This window comes from Quercus lobata, chromosome 11 (assembly GCF_001633185.2).
Source record: "Quercus lobata isolate SW786 chromosome 11, ValleyOak3.0 Primary Assembly, whole genome shotgun sequence".
Lineage (NCBI taxonomy): Eukaryota > Viridiplantae > Streptophyta > Magnoliopsida > Fagales > Fagaceae > Quercus > Quercus lobata.
Genome location: NC_044914.1, coordinates 17,017,176 through 17,035,304, shown reverse-complemented (window position 1 = coordinate 17,035,304; position 18,129 = coordinate 17,017,176). Strand labels below are relative to the sequence as shown.

At 33.8% G+C, this 18,129-nt stretch overlaps 1 protein-coding gene across 1 annotated transcript; it reads left to right on the top strand.

Annotated features, from left to right (window-relative positions):
- Positions 1 to 3,485: 3,485 nt before the first annotated feature.
- On the top strand, positions 3,486 to 6,469 carry LOC115967910 (AAA-ATPase At3g50940-like). Its single transcript, XM_031087067.1, has 2 exons — positions 3,486 to 4,982; positions 5,605 to 6,469. Exons 1-2 carry the CDS (start codon positions 3,999 to 4,001, stop codon positions 6,169 to 6,171), a joined length of 1,551 nt encoding a protein of 516 aa, XP_030942927.1. The 5' UTR covers positions 3,486 to 3,998; the 3' UTR covers positions 6,172 to 6,469.
- Positions 6,470 to 18,129: the final 11,660 nt, after the last annotated feature.

The following is an 18,129-nucleotide window of genomic DNA, read 5'->3' as shown; positions in this document are numbered from 1 at the left end:
ATCCTGAGGCACCTAAAGAGGTTACTGAGCCCGTGATTGGCATTCAGGTGTCTAGTACGGAGGAGCCAGCCACACTTGCCCAGCCGCCGCAGGCAATTCCCCTTGTTGTGGTCCCCCAGAGTACCAGTGCTGACCCTGTTCAGCCTTCCCCAGAAGGGACCATCCTCCCGGGCGTCGAAGCTGATCCCGTTCCTTCCTCTCAGGACGTGACCGGCGCAAAAGTATAAAAGTAGAAATCCTGGCTAGGCTTTTGTATCCGTTTCTAATTTAATGATTTAACTTGTTTCTTTTTATTTCGAAAACTTTCTAATCTATTGATGATTTGCAAGCATTTGATTATGTATATATGAAATCTTGTTTTTCCTTTTTCCTTTTGGTTACTTGTTAGCTGCCCTCGTTGATGCATAATATTGTTTATTAATTCTGCGCTGATTCATTTTAACATATACGAATATTTATGCATGCAATACATTTATCATCATGTTTCAAAACCCTAGCTTACTTGCACCCGCGGAGCCTTTAGACTCATTTCTAACCCTCGTTCAACAAAGATATAGGCACCATTTTCGACGTCATGCATAGTAGCTAAGTCTTGCTTAGTGCCCAGTTTTCTCATCCAAGTAATTGGTTTGAGTCCGAGGACCATACAATACCTTGGTTCTGTTCAAAACTCAGTTTTATCATCCAAGTAGTTGGTTTCCCCATAGGTTTGAGTCCGAGGACCATACAATACATTGGTTCTGTCCAAAACTCAGTTTTATCATCCAAGTAGTTGGTTTCCCCATAGGTTTGAGTCCGAGGACCATACAATACCTTGGTTCTGTCCAAAACTCAGTTTTCCCATCCAAGTAGTTGGTTTCCCCATAGGTTTGAATCCGAGGACCATACAATATCTTGGTTCTGTCCAAAACTCAGTTTTCCCATCCAAGTAGTTGGTTTCTCCATAGGTTTGAGTCCGAGGACCATACAATACCTTGGTTCTGTCTAAAACTCAGTTTTCCCATCCAAGTAGTTGGTTTCCCCATAGGTTTGAGTCCGAGAACCATATAATACTTTGATTCTGTCCAAAACTCAATTATAGTTATAACTTTCCACCAACAAAAAAAAAATATATATATATATATATATATATATTTTTATAACATTTTTATAAATAGTTAGGACCGTTGGTATATGTTTAAAAATTGAAAATAATTTTTTTACGAAAAAAATTATTTTTTAAAAATTTTGTAAAAATATATATAGGAATAATATACCCCCCAGAATGTGAGAAGCTACTTGATTTTATCTAAACTTACTATTAACCTCACCCTTTCATTTCTTCTCCCAGTTTACCACCCCCTATTCTCAGATTTATCTCTAACGTGATATACTATTTCTCTTTCCATCAGTCAACACACATTTTCAGATCCGATCTCTCTCTCAGATCAGGCATTCAACCATGTTTTGCTGCCACAATGAACGCCGGTCACCGCCAGACCACTGTGAGGCCAAGATGAAGATTCCCCAGATCGGTGTGAAGAGGAGAACGTTGAATGTTAATCGACAGCGTTTCTGGGTTACTGCCTGCGTTAAGATCGATAGCTTTTTGTTCCGGCCCGGTATCTAATTTCCGGCCGAAACCCGGTATATATCACCCCGGGAACGGCCGGTATTTAAGCCGACACAAAGCACCAACGTGTCTGTACTCTGTACCGGTCGTCTTCCTTGCTAACTAGTCCAGCCCAGACTGGATTTGTGCTCATATCAATGAGCCTGATGCACAAATAATCAGATGACTGATTTTGTGGTAACATTGGCAGTGGGTATTATTTATGTTAAAAAGATCTTTTGCTCTTTTTAATTTCCTAATCCACTGTCTTGTTTTACCCTTCTTCTCCGGCAAGCTTTGACTTCGGTGCCTATGATGCTCAGGTGGCGGTGGTGATGGAGAAGAAGAGAGAGGCAAAGAAGAGAAGAAAGGCTTGTTGGGAGAGAGAAAGAAAGAGGGTGGTCAGACTTTTTAGGTGAGAAAAAAAAAAAGTTGTATTTGGGGTGGCTTCTTTGTAACCTTTGGATTTTGTTTTTGCACGTGTCCTTCATCAGTTTTAAAATGGCAGAGAACTGGAGACTTTTGGAGGGGAGCCGGACCCAATAATCGGGTCAAATATTATTTTGCTCTTTGCTCCGCATTTCATTTGAATGTGACTCAAAACTACATGAAGTTTCTCTGTTATTACTTATTTCCTTTTAACTTCCCAGTTTTCACACTCGTCCTAAAAAAGAGTCAACTTTGTGGTCACCCGACACCAATTCTCATTTCTTAATTATGTGAAACTCTCCAGTAATCACCAATTATAAACAGTAATTATATCTCATTTTCTTAACTTTTAATTACATGTCCCTGCATGGGCGGCTCCAGAAATTTATTTTAGGAGGATCATTAAAAAACTTATTTTAGGGTAATCATTAAAAAAAAATTAAATTAAAAAACTTAAATTATACAAAATTTAATAAAAAGAGAACTTCTTACATTGAGAAAAAAAATAGACAGGAATACATAAAATCTTACAATTCCCTTATACAATTTTTATTATTTTAAAATCGTTACATAATAGTATTATTATCAATAATGCAAACTACATATCTTCAAAAGTTTAGTTAAATAAAATTTTTCTTGGATTTTTTATTTTTATTTTTAAGGACCTAATATATTGTTAAGGGAACCAATGTTTAAGAACAAAATTTGGTTGCAAATTTAGTTGTGGTGACTTTCACTAAAAGAATTAACATTATTACATATTTTGAAAATCTAATCAATGAATTTAATGTTCTTTATATTCTTAAAACACGTCAAAATTTCATGCCAATTAGATGTTATTTACTATTCGATTCATAAATTATTTTTTATGTATGATTTTAGATTACAAAAACTTGAAATTTAAATATTTTATTGATATAACTATTGATTTTTTATTTTCTTGTAATTTTGCAAGTATGGAAGATTTAAGAAGAAAATGTAATTAAATTGTGAATTTGTTAAAATTTACATTCAATAAAAAAATATTGAATAGAGTTGTAGTCTTAGTTTACAACCAAACTTGTTGCTAAATTTTGTTCAAAATTTAATTATGTTAGACCTACAAAAAAAAAATTGGGGTGGCTACAAAGTTTTTTTAAAGATAAAAAAAATCATAAATTTTTAAAATTTATACATAATATTTTTTTTTTCCAAGTCAGGTTGGTGACCACCCTAGAGTCTACGTAGAGCTGCCCGTGTCACTGTTACTTATCTACTAATTATTTTCTACCAGATTTTTCGCTCTCAGCCACATTTGAATCTTATTCAACCACACGAAGTTTCTCATCAATTGCCTTAGCATTGTGAGAAAATCTCAGAGGAATAGTGACGCAGCTGGGTCTATAAAAAGGGGTGTAATAGAGAGAAACGTGCAGAGTGTGAAATTAAGCTGTGTGAAAATCTAAAGAAAAAATAATAATAAAAAAAATAAAAAAATAAAAAAAAAAGAGCCTTGTTCAGAGTGAAGATCTTGTTGCGATCTTGGTTTCACTGGGTTTCTAGAGGTATTATTGTATTTTTCAAATTTATTGTGAACTTAAGTTTTGGGCATAAGCTTGAGCATTGCATTCTCTATTTTATTATAGTAAATTGTTCCCTATATATTGATTAGAGGGTTTTCAATCTTGTGTGATTAATTTTCTTGCTGCTCTTGCGTGATTATTTATTTATTTTTTTGCTTCGGGCTATATTTAAATTTTATTTACATATATAGATGGAGATTTATCCCAACAAATTTATGGTAGATGTCCTCTTCGTGAAGTGACTCAAAACTTTCATAATTTTAACCAGATTGCATAAACAGAAGCAAGAAATATTTGGTGTCCAAACTCCCATATTGCAGCCCCCTAGTCATAAAAAAGTTGTATCATTGACCACATTCTTCTCATTTTTACAGGGTTTTGGAAGAGGTGATTGGTGGACACCATACCCCCAAACCATGTTTAGTATCATGGAGATGCTTAAAACATTGGCACCATATTTCACGGCTGCTGTTGTGATTGTACTTAGTCCCTTTGCAAAAGAACGCATGCCTTATGAAGTCAGCCGTTACCTGGTCTCAACCTTTAAAAAGTGGCTCGCTAGATTCTCTACGCCTCAAGTCACTATCGTCATTGAAGAGAAAGGTGATCTCACTAGCAACCAAATCTATAAGGCTGCCAAAGCCTACCTACGTACCCTGATTCGTGATTCAACAAAACAAACCCTGATTTGTGATTCAACAAAACCAAGAGGCTTCAAGGTAAGCAAAGAAGATAGGCAAAAGGAATCAATCATTGATGTCATAAAGGATGTACAGGTTATTGATAACTTCAGAGAAATTACACTCAAATGGAAGTTACGTACAGAGAAAGACGAGGGTCCTGGTTTTAAGAAATATTTTCAGCTTTCCTTTGATGAGGGATACGAAAAGGATGTGCTAGAGTCTTATTTAGCTGATATAGTGGATCGTTATGAGAGAATTCAAAACGAAGAAAATGCGGTAAAGATTTATATCCGTAATGAAAAAGTTCGTGGTTCTGTTCATCGTGAGCATGATCCTGATCGTAATATACATTGGGGTTATGTTAACCTTGAACATCCAGCTACATTTGAGAAGTTGGCAATGGACCCGGTGCAGAAGGAGATGCTCAAGGATGATTTGGACAGGTTTCTTGAAGGGAAGGATTTATATGAGAAAGTTGGCAAGACATGGAAGCGAGGGTATTTGCTTTATGGCCCACCGGGTACCGGTAAAACAAGCTTGATTGCTGCCATGGCTAATTACCTCAAGTTTAATATCTATGATTTGAACCTTTCCGGTACGTTTTCAAATGAAGACTTGAGAAGTATATTGCTCTCAACAACTAATCGCTCAATACTGGTAATCGAGGATATAGATTGCAGTACAAACTTCAAAGCTAAAGAGAAAAAAAATTACTCGGTTAGCATTCTTTATTCTCATAAAATTTAGTTGCAATTACAGAATTACTCCAATATATATATATAGTCAAACTATTATACACTTCAGACAGTTTTTCTACGAATGGATTTAGTTGGATAAGTGTGTGATTTGTGTGGATGTATATTGAGTTTGACATTTGGTGTTTATTAGATTCAAATGGACTATAAACGAGTACAAGGAGTTTCAATATAAACTATTTTTTCAATACGAAAAATTGTTATAATGATTCTAAGTTTGTGAGCCTCTTTTTGTTAGACTTGGCTATAATTTTAATGAGATATTTAGTTCAATGAGTCTAATTAGTTTTTATCCTACTAGAAGATTTTTCCTACTATTGGATGCATGTATTGTTGGGTTTGATTCTGAGAATCGAATTATATATTTCAACAGAAAAATAGAATAGAAATGGGAATAAAATTGCATACCAATCATATCTCTTAAACCCCCTGGAAGTTGAGTATTGTGTATTGATTATAACTTTTATTGAGTACATATGCTATGCACTATGTCAATAACCTTTAACATTATCATACTAGCTGATGCAAATGACATTATCTAATTATTTCATCTAACAATATTTATTTTCATGTTATTTTTTCAGTTCACACTATCGGGTTTATTGAACATGATAGATGGATTATGGTCAAGTTGGGGAGATCAGCGAATTATTGTGTTCACCACCAATCATAAGGACCGACTTGATCCTGCTTTGTTGCGCCCAGGCCGCATGGATCTGCATGTGCACATGTCATATTGCACCATGGATGGGTTCAAGCTTTTGGCTTCTAATTATCTTAATATCGAAGCTGACCACCAACTCTATAGACAGATTGAAGGATTGTTGGAGAATGTAGAGGTTACCCCAGCTGAAATGGCAGGGGAACTTTTAAAGAGTGGTGGTACTGATGTTGTTCTAGGAGGACTAGTCAAATTTCTTGAGCAAAAAACACTTCAGAAAGCAAAGGCTGCAGAGTTGAACGAACTTCTGAAGAGTGATGATAATACAGACGTTGATGTTATAGAATTTGTGAAATTTCTCAAGAAGGAAAAACTTAAGAATGCAAAGGCTGCAAAGGCAGAGCAACTTTTGAAGATTGATCATACTTATGTTGATGTTGATGACGATGTTGAAGGACTTGTTAAACTTTTCAAGCAAAAAAAAACTTGAGGATCCAAAGGCTGAAGAGGCAGTGCATGTTGTTGGAAGAGGCAAACTAAAAGGTGCCTCTTGATATTTCATAATAGTTTGTGTTTTTTGTTTTTTCATAACTGTTTGTGTCTATTGTCATTCCGTAATGCTTGTATCTTTGAGTCTTCCACATTCTAGAATTTTCTGTTATGAAACAAAGAGTCATGACAATAATGACAACTCTTGTAACTTCACCCTATAAAAGGGGATAGATGTATGATGTGAAAGTGTGTGAGAGATTGTAGTGAGCTCTCAAGACAGTAGCCTAATCTCTTTGTTTGTGAGTTTGAAGTACTCTAATAAAATTTTCATTCCTCTCTTTCTTGTGAGTACTTTGTTGAATTTTAAGTCAAGGCTTTATAAAGCCAACACATGTATAGATCCAAAAAAGTCATAACTGATGGGTAAGTTCAAAAGAGATGGTTCGTGTTCTCAAGGAATTAGTAAAATGTTCCCAAGCTATTCTAGCACTTGTCAAATCGCATTTAAGTTTTTCATCTGGGTGACCATGAGTGACTCCCTGTTGGTGTTGAATCTGGTGATCCTTATTTGTTCCTCCCCTCATTTCTGCGTTTTTCTTCTCTTTGTGAAATAATATGCATCGCGTCAATGTGTGGGTTTGCACTGCTATGAATCTAGTTATGTACTTGTGCATATTGTGTGGCCATGCATGTGTATGAGATTTTGGTGATTTAGAAAAGAATTACATGTTTGTTGAATGGATATTTTGCATTAAGCTTTTTATGTGTGCTGCTATTTGCCTCTGATCACTTTACTTTTATTGCTGGTAATGTTGACTCTCACTCTTTTTATGTGTAACAGCCCTCCCTTCTCTCATCTAGATACAGCCCTACCACCATTGAATGTTCATATTTAATTAGTATTTAATCATTTAATGCTTTGGTGAGAAAGCATATAAAAAAGTCTTTGGAGGTTATTTTCTGTTCTTTGAAAAAAACTATGCTAGTCAAAGATTTATATCAGTGTTACTTATTTGATAACAGTACTGAGGGAGAATAGGAACTAATCGCATAATATGTTGTGATATGAGTCTCCCCCTTTCACTTCTTCCTCCTTTTGTCTTTTATTTGTTTGATGATCCTGAAATTAAAAAAAAAAATGGTGGTTTTTTGTAATATATAATAACTTAATTTCTTTCATGTTTACACTAGCATTACGCAAATATGTAGTAAGAATTCTTTTTGTCTGTAGACTTTACAGTATCAATGGATGTAATGTCAAAAAAAGGCAACACATGCCACGTCATTTTCAATGTTCCATTTGGATTATAATTTTTGGAAGTGCACTTCACTAAATGGGCTACTCAAATTCAATATGGACTGCACTCCTAGAGCTCATATTAGGAACAAGAGAGACAACCAAATGCGAATGTTAATCTAATATTGTACTGAAAACAAAGCAATGGATGAAGGATAACATTAATGGGGGCAATATACTCTCCTGTTGCCAGTGACGACTCTAGAAATTTTGTTTAGGGTATTCCTATTTCACTTTGAAAAAATTTTGAGTCATTTTGGGATATTTCGGTAAATACTGACTAAAATTCAAGATTTGAGTAGTATGAAGTTTGTGTTTAAAAAAAAAAAAATGTTATTAAAACCAAAATAAATTTACATTTTCTACACCAAAAAATCTCAAAAGGCAAAAAAAAAGAAAAAAGAAAAGAAATGAACAATGTGGTTTATATATCATTAATTGGGTGTCTTTTTTAACGATGTGTTTTTTTAAAAAAAAAAAAAAAAAAAACAAGTGGTACCTTTTTTTTCTTTTTCTTTTTTTTTGTTTTTTTTTTGTTTTTTGCTAACCTTCAATAGTAATTCATTAAAAAGATTAGAGCAGAGTGGGAAGTCTGTCTTACATACTCCAAGTAACTCCACTGGCAGACTATCTGTAAGAAAAGACATAAAGCAATGGATCCTAAGAGCTAGCTTGGCAGCACTGTGAGCTGCAGAATTACAAACTCTTCTGACCCAAACAAAAGAAACAGTACAAAAGGCCCTACTTAAAGTAAGAATATCACAAACAAGTGGTACTCCTATTTTTTAACTGTCAGCTGATGTTAGATTTTGCCTAAAAGATACTATTTGCCAAAAATGTATCAATATCTGCTTGAGTGTCCATTTAATATTTCACCTACCCCCACCTAATCCCACCATTTTTACCCGAATAGAGTCCCTAGTTTTCAAATTCTCTATCTTTGTGTTTTCTACTTCTATCTTACAAGGCACCACACTCTCTCTGCCACCCATTCTCTTTGTGCTAAAAATATGTGAATATTGTGAAGGTCAAAGTTTCATGAGTAATCCACCTCAAGCTTAAAGAATTATTAAAGGTCACCTTCAGTTTTTTACCCGTCTCTCTCTTTCACTCTCTCTCTCTCTCTCTTACTTTTTTTTTTTTTTTTTAAAGATTTTAGTTCAAAATTTGTTTGGTATAAAAATTTTGAGGGTGTTCCTGATTTTGCTTGAGAATGTTCCTATTTTTTTTAAAGGCAAACAAATAAAAAAATTTAAACTGTTATATATAATTTTTTTTTTTCAAGGCAACGTGTTCCTGGGAACACCTTGCCCTCAACATGGCATTGCCACTGCCTGTTGCCATGCTCGATCAATGCATGTTGAAATTGATTTTCACTTTAGTTTGAGTTATGATGGCCAATAAGTCTCTTATCATCTTTTTCTTTTCTTGGGTTCAGTTGGGATCAATTAGCAAACATTTTTTTCCAAGTGCTTAACATTGATCTTGGTCTGTACTTTTACAGACCAAGATCAATGTTGTTCCAATACAGTTGGCTTGAAGGATAATGACTATTAAATAATGCAAAATAATAAGAAATTGCAACCATGATAGCTCCTGTGGTTGCTATTGGCTTTTTTGAAGATTAGATGCCTAGAATAGATATGGATGTTGCTATAGTATTTGTTGAAATTCTTGAGACAATGAATGCAGTAGTGTTTTGAAAAGAAAGGTGAATGATCTCCAAAGTACACTACGGTGGAGAACGTATTCTTGTAGTGAGGTTAATTTATATGTAATATGAAATTGTATAGATTTGTTGCAAAACTAAATATGGATTTTGCCTTCAAGCCTATTAAACTGACAAAGGTTAGAATCCTTTACATATAGTTTTCCCATTGTTTTGAATTTTCTAAGAGAAAATTATTGTCTTTATTTTTATTACCTACATTTTTTTTTCTCTTTTAGTTTATTCTTGCTAGGCTAATTAGGCTCTTATTGAAATTTGATTAACTTTCAATTCTTAAGCTCATATTTCATGTTAACTAGTCGCTAATCCATGTGATGCACGGGATAGTTAAATAAATATTTAATTAATCAACCTCACATTAAAAAAAAAAAGCTAAAAGAATCAGCGAAAGGCTGATTTGCCCACCAAGAAAAAGCTAAAAAGGAAAGGAAAAAAAAAGACATTGAAAAAGAAAGAAAGAAAAAACCTTTTTTTTAATTAAAAAAAAATAATGTTGAAAACTAAAGCAACATTAAGTCAATGGGACATCTATTTGCAAAGGATTGCAAACTTTGTATGTTTACTTGGCTCAAGGTCAAAATCCAAATTCAATTTTGAAACAATGAAAACATACTTCATATTAATTGTAAATCAGTCTCACTACATAAATTCACTTTTCACTCTAATGTATTTTGTAGATCAAATACTGTCAAAAAGAATTCCAGTAAACACTATTGCCACATCTATATTTGTTGTAGGCATTTAATTTACGTAGAAGCCAACAGCAATGACAATAGCTATCATAGTTGCTCGATACTATGACAATCTAGATTCAAGCATTCTCCTTCTAAAATCTCATCTTTTTTTTTTAAACCTACACATCAAGCTTTGTGAACATGCATCCCCCTCATAGAACAAAAGAAATTGAAGTTGATAACTTTATATATTTATTGGTTGTTTTGCAAATGAACACCACTCTTTCAACTGATGACGTAAGTGTAGCCTATACATAATAATCACCAAAGGTCAGTGGTGACTCTAGAAATTTTGTCCAGGGTGTTCCTATTTCACTTTGAAAAAATTTTGAGTCATTTCGGGATATTTCGGTAAATATTGACTAAAATTCAAGATTTGACCAGTATGAAGTTTGTGCTTAAAAAAAAAGATTATTAAAACCAAATAAATTTACATTTTCTACACCAAAAAATCTCAAAAGGTAAAAAAAAAAAAGAAATGAACAATGTGGTTTATATACAATTGGTTTATATACAATTAATTGGGTGTCTTTTTTAACAATGTGTTTTTTTTTTTTTTAAACAAGTGGTACTCTTTTTTTTTTTTTTTTTTTTTTCTCTTGCTAACCTTCAATAGTAATTCATTAAAAAAGATTAGAGCAGAGTGGGAAGTTTGCCTTACATACTCCAAGTAACTCCACTGGCAGACTATCCCGTAAGAAAAGACATAAAGCAATGGATCCTAAGAGCTAGCTTGGCAGCACTGTGAGCTGCAGAATTACAAACTCTTCTGACCCAAACAAAAGAAACAGTACAAAAGGCCCTACTTAAAGCAAGAATATCACAAACAAGTGGTTCTCCTATTTTTAACTGTAAGCTGATGTTAGATTTTGCCTAAAGGATACTATTTGCCAGAAAAGAAAAAATGTGTCAATATTTGCTTGAGTGCCCATTTAATATTTCACCTACCGCCACCTAATCCCACAATTTTTACCCGAATAGAGCCCCTAGTTTTCAAATTCTCTATCTTTGTGTTTTCTACTTCTATCTTACAAGGCACCACACTCTCTCTGCCACCCATTCTCTTTGTGCTAAAAATATGTGAACATTGTGAAGGTCGAAGTTTCATGAGTAATCCACCTCAAACTTAAAGAATTATCAAAGGTCACCTTCAGTTTTTTACCCGTCTCACTCTTTCACTCTCTCTCTCTTACTTTTTTTTCATTTTTTTCTTTTTAGATTTTAGTTCAAAATTTGTTTGGCATAAAAAATTTGAGGGTATTCCTGATTTTGCTTGAGAGTGTTCCTATTTTTTTTAAAGGCAAACAAATAAAAAAATTTAAACTATTATATATAATTTTTTTTTCAAGACAGGGTGTTCCTGGGAACACCCTGCCCTCAACGTGGCATCGCCACTGCCAAAGGCAATGGTGAAATTGACCAAAACTCAATTACTGATTTAAAAATAACATGTATACATATACCATATAAGAGTTTAATACTCACTGATAATTGTCCACAAAACTGCATGAAAAAAAAAAAATACGCTTTACAAATTAATGCCAAGTACATGTTCTTCAGTTGTAGGTACCAATATAACATGCAAAAGAAGGACTAGTTAACTATGGACATTGCTTTGTAAAAGGTTCATGCCTAAAAGAAATTTTTCTGCATAAAAGCTATTTTTTTGCATAAAAGGAATTTTTCTGCATAAAAGGGGCTATCCATTGTTACTTTTTTATGTTAGCACATGTTTTTCCTAACTGTTCATGTGAAGATATTGCACTATTCATAGCAGAGGACACCTCTAGCCGTAGCTATAGTGACCCCCTTTTTTTTTTTTGCAAGAATAATTTTTTGAGCCAAAAGGGTTTTCCTTTTCAAAAAAAAAAAATGTTTTATGATAAAATAGTGTTTATTCATCTACATATATGTGTAGACATGTATACTAACATATGTACACGCACTATTACCTTTTTCTTTTAGCCATTCACATGTAAATATTGTACTTTTCATGGCAAATGACACCTCCAGCTGTAGCTACTATGTTCCCTTTTTCATTTTTTTTTTCCTGCAAAAACCATTTTTGAGCTAAAGGTAAAGAAAAAAAAGTTTTGTGATTTTGAAAGAAAACAAATAGTGCCCATTCTTTTATGCATGTATATAAACATACATATGTGCATTGTTATCTTTTTCTTTTTGACTGCCCATGTGTAAATATTGCATTGTTCATGACAAATGACACCTTTTTTTAAAAAAAAAAATTGTTTTCTTTTTTGAAGGAAAGCAAATAGAGTGTTCATTTACGTATACATGTATATATATATGTATGTATACTTATATATATATATACAAACACACACACATATGAATATATATTATGTTGACTTGCTTCTTGTTGGCTATTATGCAACCTTGAGGGCATGATAGACTTTCACCATGGTTGGCTCCCCAGCGGAGTCGCCAGAATGTTGAGAGGAAAATTTTAATGTTCCCAAATAGAATATGAGGTAGCCAAGCCGAAACTCGACGATGGGTCCTTGAAATAAAGCCCAAAGGCTATTGATGTGGTGTAAGTCTGCCTAAGTAATAGATAGAGGTTGCACCCTAACAAGAAGACAACAACAAAGCATAATAAACATGTTACTGTTGTTAGTTTGTTATATTATTAGTTCTTTTCCAACATCATAGTGCAAATCAGTCCTCTAGCGGTACGGTATTATCTCTAGTGGTAGGGTAATTTCAAGTTAATAAGTGTGTTTACATGGTAAAAATCATATGTTTTCCTTATTATTATTAAGTCAACATAAGGGAAAACTTCTAGAATATCCAAAACATTGTGGCCTTCATCATAATAATAATAAATAGGGATTAAAGGCTCCATAGTTACAAATAAAAGAGGAAAACTAGGATGGAATTGAGGGAGATAGAGATCCCCAGCTTAGTGCAACAAGTATTAAGTTAAGATTTTGGTGGGTGTGTATTTGTAAGGCATGAATGAGACGAATGTGAGCTATTTTTGAGTGAGTGAAATGGGACTAATGCTAAGATTAAGGCTTTTTGTGTGTGGTGGACTGTTTATGACTAGTTGAGAGACATTTATAGGCTGTGATTGTGTGAAAGGGGGAAAAGAGTATTTGAGATTAGATGAGTGTGGGCTAAAGATGATGAGTGAGAGCTTGAGGAAAGCTAAACAACGAACAAAATAGTAAACAAACCAAGAGTTTCAGAGAGGGTAGCTGTCTTGGTCAGTTATGGGACGTTTATGGAGTAGGAAGGTGTAAGCAAGGTGGTGAATGTTGGTGTTATGGTGACTATAGGCTGAGAAAGGTTGTGAGTGAGCTCAAGAGAGCTTGGGGAAGCTTAAAGAAAGCTTAATAGGGATTGAATTTCTATAGAGTGTAGTCAATGACAGAAATTTTTAGAGAGACCTTCTCCCTCCCCTGTGGGCTGAGGTGTGTATGTTTTTATAATAGAGCTTTAGAGAAACATTCATTAACAAGAATCCAAAAAACGTATGACTAATCAGAGGTAGTGATTCAAGGTTAATCTTTTTGGGATTTTTGGCTAGAAATAGGAGATTTACTTTAGGGGCTGTCTTGCCTCTTTGGATAATGATAGGATTTTAGAGTGCTTTGCATTAAATGCTAGGATTCCTAAGACTGAGCCTAATCAATGGGATTAAGGTGTGTATTAGGAACGAATCCTAATGTTGCAACTGAGATTTGGACCTCCAAGAAGTGAGATTCAACACCCCAAGCCAGGTGTCAAGCTCTAGTCCAGTTTAAGGGGTTCCGCTGGAGATCCCTTTATGCTCTCCAAACCACATGTTCCCAATCTTTCCACTTTAGGATTCATGGGCTTGGTACATAAATCATGTCTTGAACGTTTTTAACATTTATAGTATCAATTTGTTGAAGTTTGGATAACTTGGTTTCAGCTCTCCTTCTGCTAAAGGTACAGTCTTGAGGAAAATGATGGAGTTCCATCATCCTTCAAACTTTAGCTGATATGACAGACTTTAGGCACTGTTCACGTCAGGTAGAGGGTGGCAGAAAACTGATGGGACAACCCCTAGTTCATCTTCAAAGGCTTGGTTCCCTTGTAGGGGGTCTTTAGTTGTTTTTTGATTAGGGATGAACAAGGGTTGGTTGCCCACTTTCAAACCTCTTGTTAGGGACCTTTTTGGGCTGGAACTTTGCTCCATTTCAGCACTCTTAGTTGGGCTACATGGCCCTTTTTTTGCTTGGGCTTATTCCCTACTTCATGAAATTCTTGGCCCTACAAAATGGGTAATAAAGACATGCTTTGCCATGGGTTTTTTACTCCTCATGGGTTTTAGTTGTTAGTAGAAATAAAATGAATCCATGAGCTTTAATAAATATTTATGATAGATTTTGGGTATTAATTTCCATGGGTCATTACAACATAGGTAGAAGGTAGGTTAAAGGTCCCCACAGGCTAGGACGTCGTACCTCTCAACTTGTGACGCTAGGAGCGCCGCGTTGGTCCAAACGGTACAATTTGTCCTTATGAACCACCATGGCATAACCATGATGATCCTTGTTGCGGTGGGTGGTAGGTTCACCGCTGGGTATGTGAGTCTCAGGAAGACCACAATCCACAGCTAATACTACCAGGCTTTCAGGCTAGCACACAAACAAATAAATTTCATTCAAGTAAATGATGCATGACATGCAAAATAATGACATATTAGATATATTATATACAAAAAAACAATAAACAAACAATGACATGGTTGGCCACCATAATCTAATTAAAACTTAGCTCTCAATATCCCCAGTAAAGTCGCCACTGTGAGAGACTGCGCCCGCCGACCCGTTTTTATAGATTGTTGGGTCAAACCTACGTGAATGGGTGGAGTCGTATTATTGCCTCTCAAAATGGAGGTTTGACTAGTTATATTTTCCCTTTTAGATTAATGGTTTTACAATGGAGTTACCACTTATTTAATTATTGGAATAAATAAGAAAACCAAAATTGAAAAATTCCTCATTTTATTTATTTGAAATTGAATTTACATTGATCGTAAGAAAATTATATGGCTTTGGTCCTAAATACAATCTAAGATAAAATACATGGCTTTGTTTCCTAGTTACAATCTGAAATCGAAAATTACATGGATAAGCATTTGATCTACTAACCTTTGATCTAAGTTCGGAGGTTATGTTACAAGTTGGGAATGTGTTAGGCATCCATCTTGCCCGGTGAAACCGGTCTTCTAGGCTATGGTGGCTAACATTCATATCACATCATCCAATATGTTATCAATCAATTTGCATGTTGAATTTAATGTGTGTGCATGTGATAAACCCTAATTCAATTTATTAAACATGACATTTGGATTGAAAAATAAACTCTAATGAATGTGTGTGGATGGTGATATCCTAGATTCAAAAATTTAAAAGAATTATTAAACAAACATCTTTTTCATGTTTTTTGATGTGGATTTAAGATCGAAAATAGTGTTATGCATGAACATGTGATGAACAACCAAGAACATATGAAGAACACATAAGAACATTTAAGAATATTCAAACATATTCAAGAGAATTTAAATAGTTACTATCACACTTTAATCCTAAATTCTCATCATGGCAATGTAAAAAAACAAGTTAGGGAAATGGATTATACCTTCATGCAAGATCCATATGGTGGAGGAAGAGACTTTTGGTAGTGGTCCTAAGGGTGGAGGAAAAGAAAAGTAAGGAGAGGAAGAGTGAGTCTCACTCAATATCTTGAGTTTTAGGAAGACTAAGATATAACAAGACTACTTAACTTCACTAGAACTCAAGAGATGGGGTTTTTTGTATGCTCTTGGAATGAAGGAGAGAGGGAGGTTTATATAGTAGTGATGGAGAAAATATGAATGAAAGACCATTTAATGAGGGTTGACAAAAAATCATAAACCTAGACCTCATTTTAGCCTTAGGGGAAATCTGGTGCATTAAATGGAAAGATTGGTGGGAGTGAGGAGTAAGCCAAAATTCAGTTTTCCCGTAGTTGCTGTAACAACTTGTAGAGCCAAATTCAAATAATCATATCTGAGTCAATTTTGATCGGAATTGTCTCGTTCTTGTGCTCAAATTGAAGCCCTAGATATCTAGTTTCTGGGAAAATTAACCTCATTCACAGATTTAAAATATTCTGAGAGATATCGATGAAATGGTGAGTAGAGGTCATTTGTTAGAAAATGATTTCAACACAATTAACATTAATAGGTCCCAAATTAGCTCCCAATTAACATTAAATGGCTCCAATCACTCCCATTTCAAACTTAATTGGTTCCAAATTTACCCTAATAATGAAAAAATAATTGCACAAATTACTCATTGAATAATTAATGTTTAACTATCTAGTTAATTAGGAGTGTGCAACCCTACCATAAAATATAGTCCTAACCAATCAAATTATGACACATCATCGATCTCAAATTGATTATACTTATAACTAATTGAAATCAATTGTTCATAATCACATATAGTCGGACTCAATTTGTGATTGTGCATCTCGGCCATTAGAACTTGATTTAATGATAACTTTCAATCTGATGGTCCGATTAGGGCTTATGACTAGTCAATTTAATCGTTACAACATCAAGATCATTTTGGTGAAATGAGATTAAGGATTTAGTGACTAGAATCAAGATGCATATTCCCAAGGTGAAATTACCCTTTTACCCTCCATGTAAAGTTAAATACGGGTTGCAAAATGGGGCGTCAACACTAGGAAAATTGTGCATAAAATAGGAATTTTGGCTCACCAAAATTGACTAAGCCAAAAAAGAAGTCTAAGAATACAACAAAATGTCACAACAATTTCACAATACATTTATTTTTAGTTGTGGTTGCAATTGATCTAATATTTTATTTTATATTTATTTTGACTAATGAGGAACTTACACCTTAGTAGTTATGAAAATATTGTGACATATAAAAAATTACCCAACATTTTCACAATACATTTATTTTCAGTTGTGATAGGTTTTTGATGCGGGATGCAGAAGTGTCAAGAAGTAGAACACGTCTATTTCTAGAAAACAAGAAACAAGACATGTTTTCTTCTGAAAATAATCTCAAATTCATGAAAATTCCTTAAATCCACAAGGAGAAAGTGTTTTGGAATCCACTAGAGAGACAATAGACAAAAGTTTGAATTTTAATTAATATTAATAATACTGAAAATTTTTACAGCCTAAGAGGCCTATTTACGGGCTTTGTAAAACTTGACAAATAAGAAAATATATTCTAAAATAACTCTTAATTAATACCTAACCATAACGGGAACCAAATTTGACCTAAAAAACATTAAAAGCATCTAAAAACAAGGAAATAAATCACCTAAACCTAAAATAACTCTTTTTTACGTAAAAATATCAAAATTAAATAATTACAAAATTTAAATTGTAGATTTTTTCATACATCAGACCCCTTCACTTGAAACAAACTCGTCCTCGAGTCTATCTTTCAAACCTAAAATCTTCCGCTCCAAATAAACAAATACTTTGAATGCTTGAGTCCCTTGATCTTCTTTCTATACTTGCAACTCATTAATGGGATAAACAAGTCAACTTGAATTTCTTTTTCTTTGGTCTTCATGTAATTGTAGAGATTTACCAAATAAGAATTGACAATTGAATCAAATCTATCAACCCCAATAAAATCAATAAACTTTGGTGTATCACTTGTCATCAAAATAAAAGGATCTTGAGATTGACAATCATATGATTTGATTTATTGAGATCCTTGAAACTTTCATCTTCAATTTCTTCTTCAATTATCTCTATCATCTCGACTTCAAGATCTTTCTCTAAAGGGTCTTCATTAATCTTCTACGCTATCTTAATTTTAGATTCTTCTTCTATAACAATGTCTTCATTAATTTCCTTAGAAAATTCTATATTTTCTTCATGAAAAATATGTTGTTCAACATACAGTTCTTCTCTTAATGGTGGAATATATGGTTCTTTAAAATAATTCAAGTGTGAACTTTTTGGCCAATAATAATCTCATTTTGTATACGACAAAAGTTCATCACAATCCTAAGGATAATATTTGATAGTAAGCATCTTTTTCATCCTTGGCCATGAACAAATTTTCTCTTTACATTGTTGGATTATATCAGTCTGTATTCGTTCTCACAAACATAAGGCATACTCTCTAAGTTTATACAAAGCGAGTTTAACTTTTTTCTCAT